This window comes from Mauremys mutica, chromosome 7 (genome assembly GCF_020497125.1).
Source record: "Mauremys mutica isolate MM-2020 ecotype Southern chromosome 7, ASM2049712v1, whole genome shotgun sequence".
Classification (NCBI taxonomy): domain Eukaryota; kingdom Metazoa; phylum Chordata; order Testudines; family Geoemydidae; genus Mauremys; species Mauremys mutica.
Genome location: NC_059078.1, coordinates 97,973,896 through 97,985,785, shown reverse-complemented (window position 1 = coordinate 97,985,785; position 11,890 = coordinate 97,973,896). Strand labels below are relative to the sequence as shown.

Sequence of the window (11,890 nt, the reverse complement as noted above, 5' to 3'; positions counted from 1 at the left end):
GAGCCCATCTCTAACTATCTGTAATAGAATTTTTAGTGCAGCTCTACTCTGAAAATGAGTACGCAAAAATGGCACCTGCTTACTCAACAGTTCTGCTTCGTTTGTGTACCAGTCATATTTGCTGACTTTAGTGACTAAATTACGTTGTTACTACTTTTTACTCCTATTTACCTGCAGAGCCAAAATGTCTATAAAAGAGTGAGCTGGATTCTCTTCTTTGTGCATCAACATGATTGTTAGCTATACTCCAATCACAGTCAACTACCCCTGTGTAAAAATCAACAGATTTACATAGATGAAATAACCTAGATTATCATTTGAAGGCAATGGGATTTCAAGGGTAATTAAAGGCCTAATTTGACTTTAAAAGTATTAATGCAAAATGGTTGATGAGCAAATGCAAAATAAGTGATGAGCAAATGCAAAATGGGTGATGAGCATGAGAAGGAAAGAATCCAGCTTGACTACAAGACAGGCAGAGTTTCAGGGCTGATAGTTAGAAAAAAAACCAAACAATTTTTCTACTAGTTAACTCAGCACATTGGCAATGTACTCATTGAAAGGCAATAAATACAGAACTCTTGCCTTTTTATAGACACTTCCAGAGCAGAAATATGATTTGCCAAGATTCACTTCTGCAGCTTTAAAAAAAAGCTACTCAGCAAGAACTCTGTTACAATAAATGTTATTTTGTTTTTGAATGCAGATTACAAAAGCATCAAGAAGAAGATTAAATGTCAGTTTAGCCTACTCAGAAATTCATCAGATCCGAGTCTCCCAACAAGATTACAAGCTATTTCGAACTTTGTTTGTGCTTATGATCTCTTTCTTCATCATGTGGAGTCCAATTGTCATCACTATTCTCTTAATTTTAGTTCAGAACTTCAAACATGATTTGAATATTTTGCCATCATTTTTCTTCTGGATAATGGCATTCACTTTTGCCAACTCTGCCGTCAATCCAGTTTTGTATAATGTTGCCCATTTCAGACATGAATGGCGGCAGTTTCTTTTGTGTTGTGCAGCTCTTCCTGGACGGAGAATGACTAATACAGAAACCACAGGAAGAAGAAATGACCACAGAGTATCAAACTTATCTGCAATTTACAAATAAGTAATGTATGAACTATGTTTCAGCTGTTGCTTTGGCTGCTAAACCATACACTTTCCCACACTGACCAGCTCACCATTTTAAAGTATTATATGCTAAAGAAAGCAGATAGGAAAATAAATATATCTATGGTTCAACTTTTACAATCCTAACCCAGGCAAAATTCTATTGTCTTGGGAGTTTTGCCTGAGTAAGACTGCAGAAATTAACCCTATCGGCCTAATTCTCTTCTCACAGTGATGTAATCAGGAGTAACTTCACTGACATTGTTTTACATTACTGTGCCTCCACCAATGTAACTTCAGAGAAGACGTGGACTCTATGGGGGCAGATTTTCAGATGGTGTAAGTTGTCCACTGACTACAGTGGAGCCATGACAATTTACTGAGGATATGCCCCAGTTTTACTATCCATTTGCCAGTAAGAATAGAAACCAACTTTTAAAAAATGGGTGTAAAAAGTGCATCCTCAAAAATTTCCATGCAGTCACTAAGCCCAGAAAATAAAAAAAGGCATTTGCATGTATAAATTAGGTGACTGGCTGCCTGAACATACTTTTGTGCAAACTACCTTTATGCATAAAATGCCAATCTGAGTAGGCAGATGTGGTTTTTGCTGGTTCAATGAGTGCATGATCATTTTTGCTGGGATGTCCTACATTTGAAAATTTGGTCCTTAGAACTAGTCAATCTCTGACACCATTTTGCTGGATTCAGCAATGTTACAGTAGATAGAAATGTTTATTTTTCTTAAGAGTGTAAAAACAGGGTCATTACAAATGGTGCATTTTTACACATCTTGAGTCAAGTATGAATGTAATAAAATAAAGCTATTCTGTGATGTGATCAATGAACTTCCTTTTGTATTTAAATACTATTTTGCTTTCCAGTGAGTCCAATAAAGAAGCCGCAATAAGTCAAGAGGACTTAAGGCATTTTAAAATTAGATATTAGGGATTTTAAAAAAATATTTGCCTGCAAGGTTACTAGACAAAGTCAAAAACCAATAAGAAAAAAACAAAAGATTACATACTTAAGTACCGCCATCTGGATTCCTATTTCTAAACATTGCAGTAAAATAATATTTTTGCCAATAAAACAATCACCTTTTTATATTTACACAATATGCATTCCCTGTTATCCATGTTTATTAAAAGTTTCATTGGTTTATTGACAGGGTGAGCTACAGAGCTCAGATAAATATATTTTAAGTTTGAATGAAGCTGCTTTAAAGGTCTACAACAAAACAGTCAATTTGTAAACTTTACATCCATATTGATGTTACATGATTTGCTTCCATAGTTTCAAAATTCCTTAAGGGCAGAATCCTGAAACAAACAAAATAAAATTAATGATATTTCTAAACCAGCACTAGAAAGATAAAAATATACAATAATGTATCAAATTTAAAGTGTGTGTAAATGTGTTTCCTTTAAAGTAGTCTTACATATATCAGTATTATTTGCAATGTTATTCTGCTCTTTAGATCTGTAGCACTTAATTCCAAAGGATTTTCAACTCAACATAGGACAGGAATTAATCAGATCTATTCCATTTGTTCCAGACAGTAATGCTGAGGCAAAGAAGATGCTATAGCACAGATCAAGCACAAGAACCATTTCAAATTATATTTACCTAAGTAAGATGTATCGTACTTTTCATTTAAGATCACAAAAAATGGCAGTAATAGACTATCCTAATGTACACACATTTATTTTCTTGTGATTTTTGTTTTTAGTATATGCTGATACAATGCCCTGGTTACAATGAAGTGATAGCTTGCTCTGCAAGCAGTCCTGTGGTCAATATAACTATTTGTGATAGTTTTATTGTCATTGGGAATACTCTCAGAGGGCAAAACTGTGATACTCTTACCCACATTAGGAAATACCTTAGTCCACAAGCAGGCCATTGACCTCAAGGTAGTAGCCCAACCTGACCCACAATCAGTAGGAGATTTAGCTTCAGAAATGCAAGATAAGTGGCAAAAAACACCAACAGCCTTTTCTCTATAGCTTCTTTTGCTTGAAAATAAAGATAGTTTACCAAGAACTGCTATTTAAATATAACTATATTTATACCAAGCCAAGACCTGTGTAATTAGTAATTTATTTATTGTGCATTTCAGCACAATATTAGTTTAAAAAGACAATGAAGAATCTTTGGAAGAAGGATTTAACTTGAAGATATGGGTCCAGAATCCAAACTGAAAGAGTCTGGATCACTTGATGATTACCTGTTCTGCCCATTCCCTCTGGAGCACCTGGCATTGGCCACTTCCAGAAGACAGGATACTGGGCTAGATGGATCTCTGGTCTGACCCAGTACGGCCATTCTTATGTTCCCTTCAATGGGAGTTTTACCTCAGTAAGGCCTGCGTAGCAACTGAGTAAGGACATGAGGGATTTGGACCTCTTCCGAATAATTCTATAGTTCTTGCTAGCAAAACAATGAGATGCAGGGAGGCCTCTGTTCACGGAGAAATTGAATTTACATGGGCTTTGTATGAAGAATTTCCTAATGCAGATGTTTTGATAATCTTTTTTTTTTCTTTTAGCTCTTGTACAAATATCCACAATCACTGTCCATTGTTCCAACATGTATCTGTTTGGTGTACAAGAATCCGGCTCAACAATACTAGGGAGTTCAGAATCAATTAATGCTCTGGTAAATGATCCAGAGCTTTGTCTGAATTGTGACTGGCACACCCGACTAGCGGAGGAGGTGCACAATTGGCTCTAGGTCGCCATGACACTTGATGCTGGGGTCATCTAGCCACCACTCTGGTCCCTAGCATAAAAGAGAGCAGCCTCAGAGGATCCAAAACACCAGTTCTCATTCACAAAGAGCATGGAAGCCAAATCAGCCCTAGTAGACATCTCCAACCACTACCCACCATCTGAAAGAGCAGGCAAAGAGGAAAACATGCAACACAGGGGGGCAGAATTAAGGTGTGTGTGAAAAATGGGGGGTCTTCAGCTTTTACAAGGGGAGGGCAATTAGTACTAGGGCAGAGTTAAGGTTGGTGCTGTACTATTAGAAGACAAGTTCCTAATTTTTGTATTTACATTTTATCATTTAATGTTCTAGTAATGATATTTTTAGAATGGAGGGTGTATTTGCAACTTTAACTGTGCTTTTAAAAACTATGTTAAAGACAACTGCAAATATTTTGTGGAAAACAAGTACTCTTTTATATGGAGATTCTCCTGAGATGTTTGTAGATGTTTTGTCACAAGCTGTGAATATTTATGAACTTATACATTTTCTTTACAACTTGTAACTTCTTGCAAACATTCACAATTGATTTACTAGTGTGCAAACATTTCATATACTTTCATGTACATTTAATAGAAACACAGGATGGCCATAGTGGATAGTCTACTATCCTGTCTCTCACAGTGGCCAGTACCAACTGGTTCAGAGCAATGTGCAAGAAGCCACTTTTGCACACCTCTTCCTAAACTGGAGCTGGAGCACAATGGCTGGGCTCCATTTTAAAGTCTTTCTTCATACATAGGACTCTCCATGCCTCTAATCATTTTAATTTCCCATCTTTAGGCCCCTCTATTTCTGTTAATATTTTATTTGAGGTGAGGTGAACAGAACCAAACACTGTATTCACAGTGAGAAAACACCATCAATATATACTATGGCATAATCCTATTTTCTGTATTTTTTCTGCCCTATTCTTTAGGCATTGTGATGGGGCAAGGCCAGATGGCTACAGTAAAGTAGTAAGGAACAGGTATGTTAGCCCCAAGCTAACCAAATCCCTAGTACCATGGTAACCAAATGGCTGTTGCTCCAGGTTAATCAAGACACCTGGAGCCAATTAAGATCTTTCTAGAAGGCAGTGGAGATAGCTACATTGATTGGGCCACTTGAAGCCAATCAAGGGCTGGCTGGAACTAGTTAAAAACCTCCCAGTTAGTCAGTGAGATTTGGGTGTGAGGAGCTGGGAGCAAGGGGTGCAAGGAGGGGAGAGTGTGCTGCTGGAGGACTCCGGAGTACAAGCATTATCAGACACCAGGAGGAAGGTCCTGTGGTGAGGATAAAGAAGGTGTTTGGAGGAGGCCATGGGGAAGTAGCCCAGGGAGTTGTAGTGTCATGCAGCTGTTAGAGGAGGCACTATAGACAGCTGCGATCCACAGGGCCCTGAGCTGGAACCTGGAGTAGAGGGTGGGCCCGGGTCCCCCAAAAACCTCCCAACTCCTGATCTGACACAGGAGGAGTTGACCCAGACTGTGGGTTCCACCAGAGGGGAAGATCACTGAGGTGAGCAAATCTGCCAATAAGCGCAGGACCCACCAAGATAGAGGAGGAACTTTGTCACAGCATCCAAACATTTTATGTGCTTTTTGATTCCTGCTGTAGACTGAGCACGTTTTCACTAAGCTGTCCACAATGACACCCAGATCTTTTCCCTGGGCGGTTACAGTTAATTCAGAACTCAACAATATGTCTGAGTAGTTAAAATTATTTGTGCAGATACGTATTGCCTTGTATCAAAAGTGAATTTCATTTGCAGTTGTGCTGCCTAGTCTAGCCTAAATAATTGTGTGGTTTGCATATTTTCATTATAGACAACATTTATTTTCATTCTGTTCACCCACCTTTTCCAGATCGTTAAATATATTCAGTATCACCTGTTTTAGTAGGTCTTTGTGGTACCCCAATGTCAACATATTGCCAGACTGAAAATTAGCTGTTTATATTAGTCTTTGTTCATCTATTCATAGATTAGATTAAAAAATTGTAAAGCCAGAAGGGACCACTCTGACCATCTAGTCTGATCTCCTGTATAACACAGGCCATAGGACTTCCCTGAATTAATTCCTGTGTGAACTAGAGCATATCTTTTAGACAAACAGCTAGCAAAAGTACATCTAGATACTGGGAATCACACCCCTGGCTCAGAGTGCAGATGTAGCCCATGACTACTTACTTTCCTTAACAGTGTCTAGTGGGGCTTTTAAAGTCTAAATAAATGATATCTACAGTTCTCCTCTATCTCCTATTTTGCTGACATCCAAATAATTCTAATAGAGAGATAATTTTCCTTTACAGAAGCTCTGATGGTTTTGTCCCTTTCATGTTGTATTAATCTAGGTGTTCTGCAACTCTCTGCTGTGTTTGTTTCCTGGGATGGGCAGGGCAGTAAAAGTGAAAATGGCATATCTGAGACTGAGTTTGCAATAAGCAAATAAGATCATACCACAGCTACTAAGTGCAGCCCTTCCTACTATCCCTGTCCATGAGAGAAAGAGCTTCCTAGCACGGCAGTCATTTCACCTCCCAAATAAAATTTTCTGAAAAAAATATTCTTACCATTATGGACAATAACTCTGTATTTTCTGTCCAAGCAGAGGTCGACCTGCCTTTGCCTGACAATTCTCTGTGCCTCGGGTGGCAATCCCTTCGGGTCCCGGGAGAACACGAAGGAGTAACTATCAGCACAGGTGCCATCATCATTTAGTTGGCGGCAGGAATAATGAAGTGCATAAGTATCATAATCTGTGTCGATCACCCAGTGATCATCATCTGGAAGAAACCATAGGGAAGGAGCAAGGAAGTTATAGAGGTAGGAGGAGACATTCACCTAGAGAGAATGCTGCATTTACTCAATCACAGAAGAATACCACACACATTAGTATTAATGATGGCAAATGGTCCATAATGGGCCTGATCCTGAGAGGTGCTGGGCACCCACAATACTTACTGAAATACTGGGAAGTTCCATGCTCCTGGCACCGCTCAGGCTCAGCCCCAAGATGCTAGCACCACCACAACACGTGGGATGCATTTAATCAATTAGATTAAATAAATCAACAGGAGCCAACTGGCCTGAGTAACATGAATTCACCATTGGCCTCTTCTTGGCCAACAGGCGGGAAGCTTTCACTAAGGGAGAAGTGTCATCTTGAAATCATATTGACCCTCTAAAAATCATTCCTGGCTGCTTGACATTCAGTTAACCTGGAAAGATCCTGCCACCTACCTTAGGACGTGTGTCCCTCAGGATCGTTCCCAAGTGCCATACAGTTTGTGGGTCCACCCTTTAAAGGGGGGACAGTCTTGGCCAGCAGACTACTACCAAAAATGGCATTGTGTTGTATCTGCCACCTCCACAGCCCAGCAGTCATTGCCATACTGTGGATCAGTACCTGTGGAACCTGCCTTATAGTGGATATTGGATTGTATTATTTTGTAAGTACATATAACTAAAGATAGGTCTGAACTGCAAAGCTTAGACATGGATGCAAACTTTCCCAATATACAGGAGCATTTGGAGCTAGGGTCTTGGTTCAAGCTTATTTATAACCAAAATAAGGCGTGATGAGTATTTCCAGATATTACTTCCCTCACAAAGAAGCAATATGTGTTTTAAAAGCATACAGTTTTAATATTAGATTTCAATACTGAATGCATTTTATGGTAAAACCTTAGACAGAACCCCATATAATTCTGCCTGTTTGCTTCATTTGTGTGATTTGATTTTAAATCATGGAAAACTATTGCCCTTACAACCAGACTTCTTTTGCTTATATTTCAGTGACATTACAATCCTTTCACAAGCAGTGTTACAGTGTGGAAGCGGCACAAACTGAACAAATTCTTTTGTATTTTAAATAATCTGTGCCAATGTAAAATAAAAGTCCACTAGGTTAGGAGGGTTGCAACAACTTTAATTTTAAACTAACTTGGTGGAAGTTTGGATCTATTTTAGGTGGGAATAATGGCACCTCGGTCATCTTTAATTTAAATGCTGAAAAACATGCATTGCAGCTCTTATCAGGCAGAATAAATCCATGACCTTTTAGACCATGCAAGCCTCAGGAAACTGCAAGTCTGATTCTGTGGTGGGGCTGATTGCTCTGGGGCAAAGGTTAGTCCCCTTTGGAAGGTCAAAAAGAAAAAAATAAAGCCTCTTCTGAGTGAGCTGTGGAGCTGGCAGTGGGAGGACAGTAAAGGAAAACTCCCATACTTCACAACTCACCATCTGGATCTATCCATCACCTGCACAGCCCACAGGTGTTTCTTCACACAAGGAGAGAGATGGGCTCTGGGGCCAGTCCAAAGAACAGGGTTATTTTCCAAAGCAATCTCAGAGGATGTCTTCTGTATTCCCCTCTCAGCCCTACCACCAAAGAAATCTTACCCACTTCATCACCATTATGATAAGGGTTTTTTTCCAGAGTCTGAGTCCTTTCCCTTTCTTCAGCCACAGTTGAGAAGTCAGAAATACTATTTTCACCTAAGTCCTATTTACATAGCAATTAGTATCTCTGAGGTTCTTTGCTTTTAATTCCTTGGTAGGGAAGTAGAATTAAGAAAGCAATAGATCTTCTGAATCTTGAGGAAATTGCCATCACCAGGCTCTATCATGTAGATCAAATATGAAGCCTAAACTAGTTGACAACCTCCCTTAACGTAACGCTTTAAGTCTTAATAAAACTAAGAAAATATAAGGTTGGATTCTGTGATGCATTGCAGTGCTTTACCAAAACACGGGAGAAATTTAACAACAAAATAAAATTTACTTGGGAACTTTTTTTTATACTTCATGGCAAATGCTTCTGTCTAATGGGACTTATTTTTGTGTGTATAGTGGTGCATATGGTCTTTTAAGGACTGAAAACATAATGTTTAAAATGGTCAGCCACAGGGTAAAGCTGGAGAAAATAAATATGTTCCTGCTGGTCATGCACCAGATTACTCACAGCTCTCCTAGTCACATTACCTTCTGGGAAGCTCGGTTTTCCTACCACAGAAACGCTTAAGAAACTACTTTGAAACCTGGCTTTAAGCTGTATTTGTGTGGAAAAAGCTGGTGCCTCTTAGGTTTCTTATAAATGTGTATTTGCTAGGCATATGCAAAGAGAAGTATCACAAATCCTAATCACAATTTGCAGTTAGAATTTCAGACCGTTCTCAGCTATTAGCATTTAGTGTAACAATTAATTCCTCTCTAACCTCCCTACATCCACAGAAATCAACATGGGAGGAGGGTGGGATGTAAGGGGGAGAGCTGCCATTTCCAGTTTCCACACCTCATGGACCTCCTCCTCAGTATTTGGCCTCCATGGAGTTGAAGGAGGTGGTGCTGGCCAGCTGGGTTCTGCCAGATTCTCCCTCTTCAGGAGGACCAGAGTTTGCAGCAATGTATAGTACAGTGCTCCCATCTCTGCAGGGTGGGCATCCAGCAATTAGGGAAATCCCTGGAAGTATGGCTCAGCAGTGAGTTGGCAAGAAAATGGACAGCAAGTCAGAGGCAAGTGGTTTCCTGAAGATCCCCTGAGAACTGTGTGTTTTTGAGGTGGAGCCCTCATCTCTTCTAAATTCCACCTTCTCCCAGTGGAGCTATTCCATGGAAACTTCTTGAGTGAAGAGTGATGGAGTTTCTACTCCCCTAGGTGGGTTAATCTCACACAGGGGAGAATGGGACTCAATATGTTGAGAGTTTGTCAAAAAAGAGGACGTCCCTGTATTCACAAAGTATCCACAAAGGCTAAAAGCTGCAAAATCCTCCTCTACCAGGTTGTTGATGACTAAATCTGAAGTTAGGCTTTTTCAAGAAAATTAACACATTCAAATAAAAAGCAGATCTGAACTAAAAAGAGCTCATAATCTTCTCAATCTCCTACTTCTTTCATGTGATGACTCTAGTCTATATTATGGGGCTTGGAAAGAAAATAAATGTATGATCTTTGCCATGCAAAGACTTTGATTTCACTAGGCTAAACATCAACCAGCTAATACATGTGAAAACTAGAAACTACCTCGTTCACTCTAGGATTTTACCATGTGGCAGGTACCATGTGTTAGCTAACATGGCTAAAAAAATCCCTTATTTTCCCCCTGTAGGTGCACCAAAAGTGACAAGGGCTATCACGCAGCCCTAGGTCTCCTGCTGCAAAAACACCCCACTACTTAGTAGTACTCACTTCCCTTCTGGAGAAAAGAGGCTACACCCCAGTACTTCATCTTGAACTTGGCAGGATCCTCAGTGTCAGTGAAGGAGCCAATCATGTCAGCGCAAACATCCCACTCACTGCAAATAAGAGTCAGACAAAAAGAGGCTGAGTTCAAACCTGGCAGGCTGGACTTGGGGTCAGATAGTGATGAACACGTGGGTACAAGGAAGGGTTAGAGCAGCAGAGAGCACAGCAGAAAGTCAGGGCCCTGGGGAACTGGAATGGGAAGAGAAAGAAGGGTGCCAGGCAACTTACTTAAACAGCCGGACTCTGCCTTTGGCGGTGGCGCTCATTTGTCCATTCTCATCTATGGTGAACTGGGCTACCACATTGTCCTGCAGGAACAGCCCCTCGGGATCTTTTTTGGCCATGGCATACCAGGTGCCAGTATACTGCAGGGAGAGGAGAGAGGCTCTGGTTAGGCCTGGGAAGTATGGCAGTCCCAAGTGTGGGGACGATCATAAAAGCTGGATCTACCTGGACCTTGCAGAACTTTGCTGATCTTTGGCCCCAGGTCTCCAAATCGCACCATCAAATTAGAGAATAAATCCAGCTGCTCCTACCCCACCAAAAACAATTTGGATACAATGCACCAAAGAGCACAAGCATCACAAAGGTTCAGATTCAGCAGCTGGTCCTAGCCAGGTTTTGGCCCCAATCCTCTAAGTTCTAATGCTAGAAAAGAGAACAAGGATAGCTGCTCCTACCGTACAAACCAATTCCATACCTTGCTATGATAATACAAATGATCAGAGTAATAATAATGTAACTCAGCACCGGCCGGGTGGGGGGTTGCAGTGGAACTACAGCAGCTGAAGTTCTCTCTTCTGGTAAAGTTTTTGAGTTTGGGATTTTTCAAATAGCTGGATCCAGCAAGTCCAAGGTTCTGGATGAAGGGGGAGGGGGTTTATGGTGCTGCTGGTCCCGTTTGTAGCAGGGGCTAGATCTTTTGCTGCATGAAGAGCTGCTGCTTTTTCCCTCTCTTTAGAGCACACCCTTGTTCTCTGTTTAGGCCTTTGGGGCTCTGGGCCACAGGTGCTAGATCTAGGTTTTGTGGTGCTCTGCACTGGAGGCCGGGAGTTTGGCACAGGAGGAGTGGGCGGAGTGGGTCTCTATGCTGATAGTACACTTTGGGCCCTGGGGTGAAAACTGGCAAGATCCAAGGAGAGCGGGGAGGGGAGCGGACACCTACACGAGCCTTGTCGAAGTTCTCTTGGACTCTGAAGTTGCTCACTCTGCAGTCCCGCTCTGCTCGGCATCCACCGCCCAGCAGGCCCAGGGCCACCAGCAGCAGCCAGGCCAGGAATCTCCCCGCCTGAGCCATCCTACTCCTACACAACAGCAAACAGAGACAGACCAAATAATCAATGGGGGGGGCCGAGGGGCCCAAGGCATACCAAGATGCTCAGAGGGGCAAGCGGTGGGGTCCCCCAATGCCTGCACAGTAGAGAACCCCCAGCACATAGGGTGGGTGCTCCCCAAGGCACCCAGAAATGGGGCCCCAAAGCATCCAGAGGGCCCCCCCCGTGCAGATGGTGGGGCGTCCCCACTGGCTCACTGCAGGAGGGCTGCAGCATTTCTAGCCAAATCGCTGGGCGATCCGAATCGTCACACGCGGCGGACAAGAGAGAGCTGGAAACGCATCTCTTACAGAGCAGAGCAGCGCAGCGCAGATCCCCGCAGTCAGCCGGTCTGTAGCCCGAGCGCTCGCACAGGGGAGAGGAGGCGACCGGAGGGCGCAGGGCTGGGAGCGCTTTATACAGCTCCGGCGTGGGGGTGGGAATCTGCTCTTTCGTAACTTC

The 11,890-nt window shown here is 41.8% G+C and overlaps 1 protein-coding gene across 3 annotated transcripts; it reads right to left on the bottom strand.

Annotated features, from left to right (window-relative positions):
- Positions 1–1,832: 1,832 nt before the first annotated feature.
- RBP4 (retinol binding protein 4) lies at positions 1,833–11,890 on the bottom strand. Of its 3 annotated transcripts, none has more exons than XM_045023383.1 (6): positions 11,745–11,890; positions 11,281–11,419; positions 10,344–10,480; positions 10,059–10,165; positions 6,442–6,654; positions 1,833–2,438 (listed from the first exon to the last, which is right to left on the bottom strand). In XM_045023383.1, the coding sequence occupies exons 2-6, from the start codon at positions 11,410–11,412 to the stop codon at positions 2,425–2,427; spliced, it is 603 nt and encodes a 200-aa protein (XP_044879318.1). In that variant the 5' UTR covers positions 11,413–11,419; positions 11,745–11,890; the 3' UTR covers positions 1,833–2,424. The 3 variants fall into 3 exon arrangements, with proteins under 3 accessions (XP_044879318.1, XP_044879320.1, XP_044879321.1); XM_045023385.1 differs by having other exon boundaries at positions 11,750–11,869; XM_045023386.1 differs by having other exon boundaries at positions 11,740–11,758.

What these genes read in the sequence shown, in the direction of transcription:
- RBP4 (XM_045023383.1), bottom strand. Translation starts at nt 11,412, where the DNA reads ATGGCTCAGGCGGGGAGATTCCTGGCCTGGCTGCTGCTGGTGGCCCTG. An exon ending in AGAACTTCGACAAGGCTCGT is followed by an intron (nt 10,481 to 11,280) that starts GTAGGTGTCCGC and finishes CTCTCCCTGCAG; the next exon opens with TATACTGGCACCTGGTATGC. An exon ending in GGCAGAGTCCGGCTGTTTAA is followed by an intron (nt 10,166 to 10,343) that starts GTAAGTTGCCTG and finishes TCTTATTTGCAG; the next exon opens with TGAGTGGGATGTTTGCGCTG.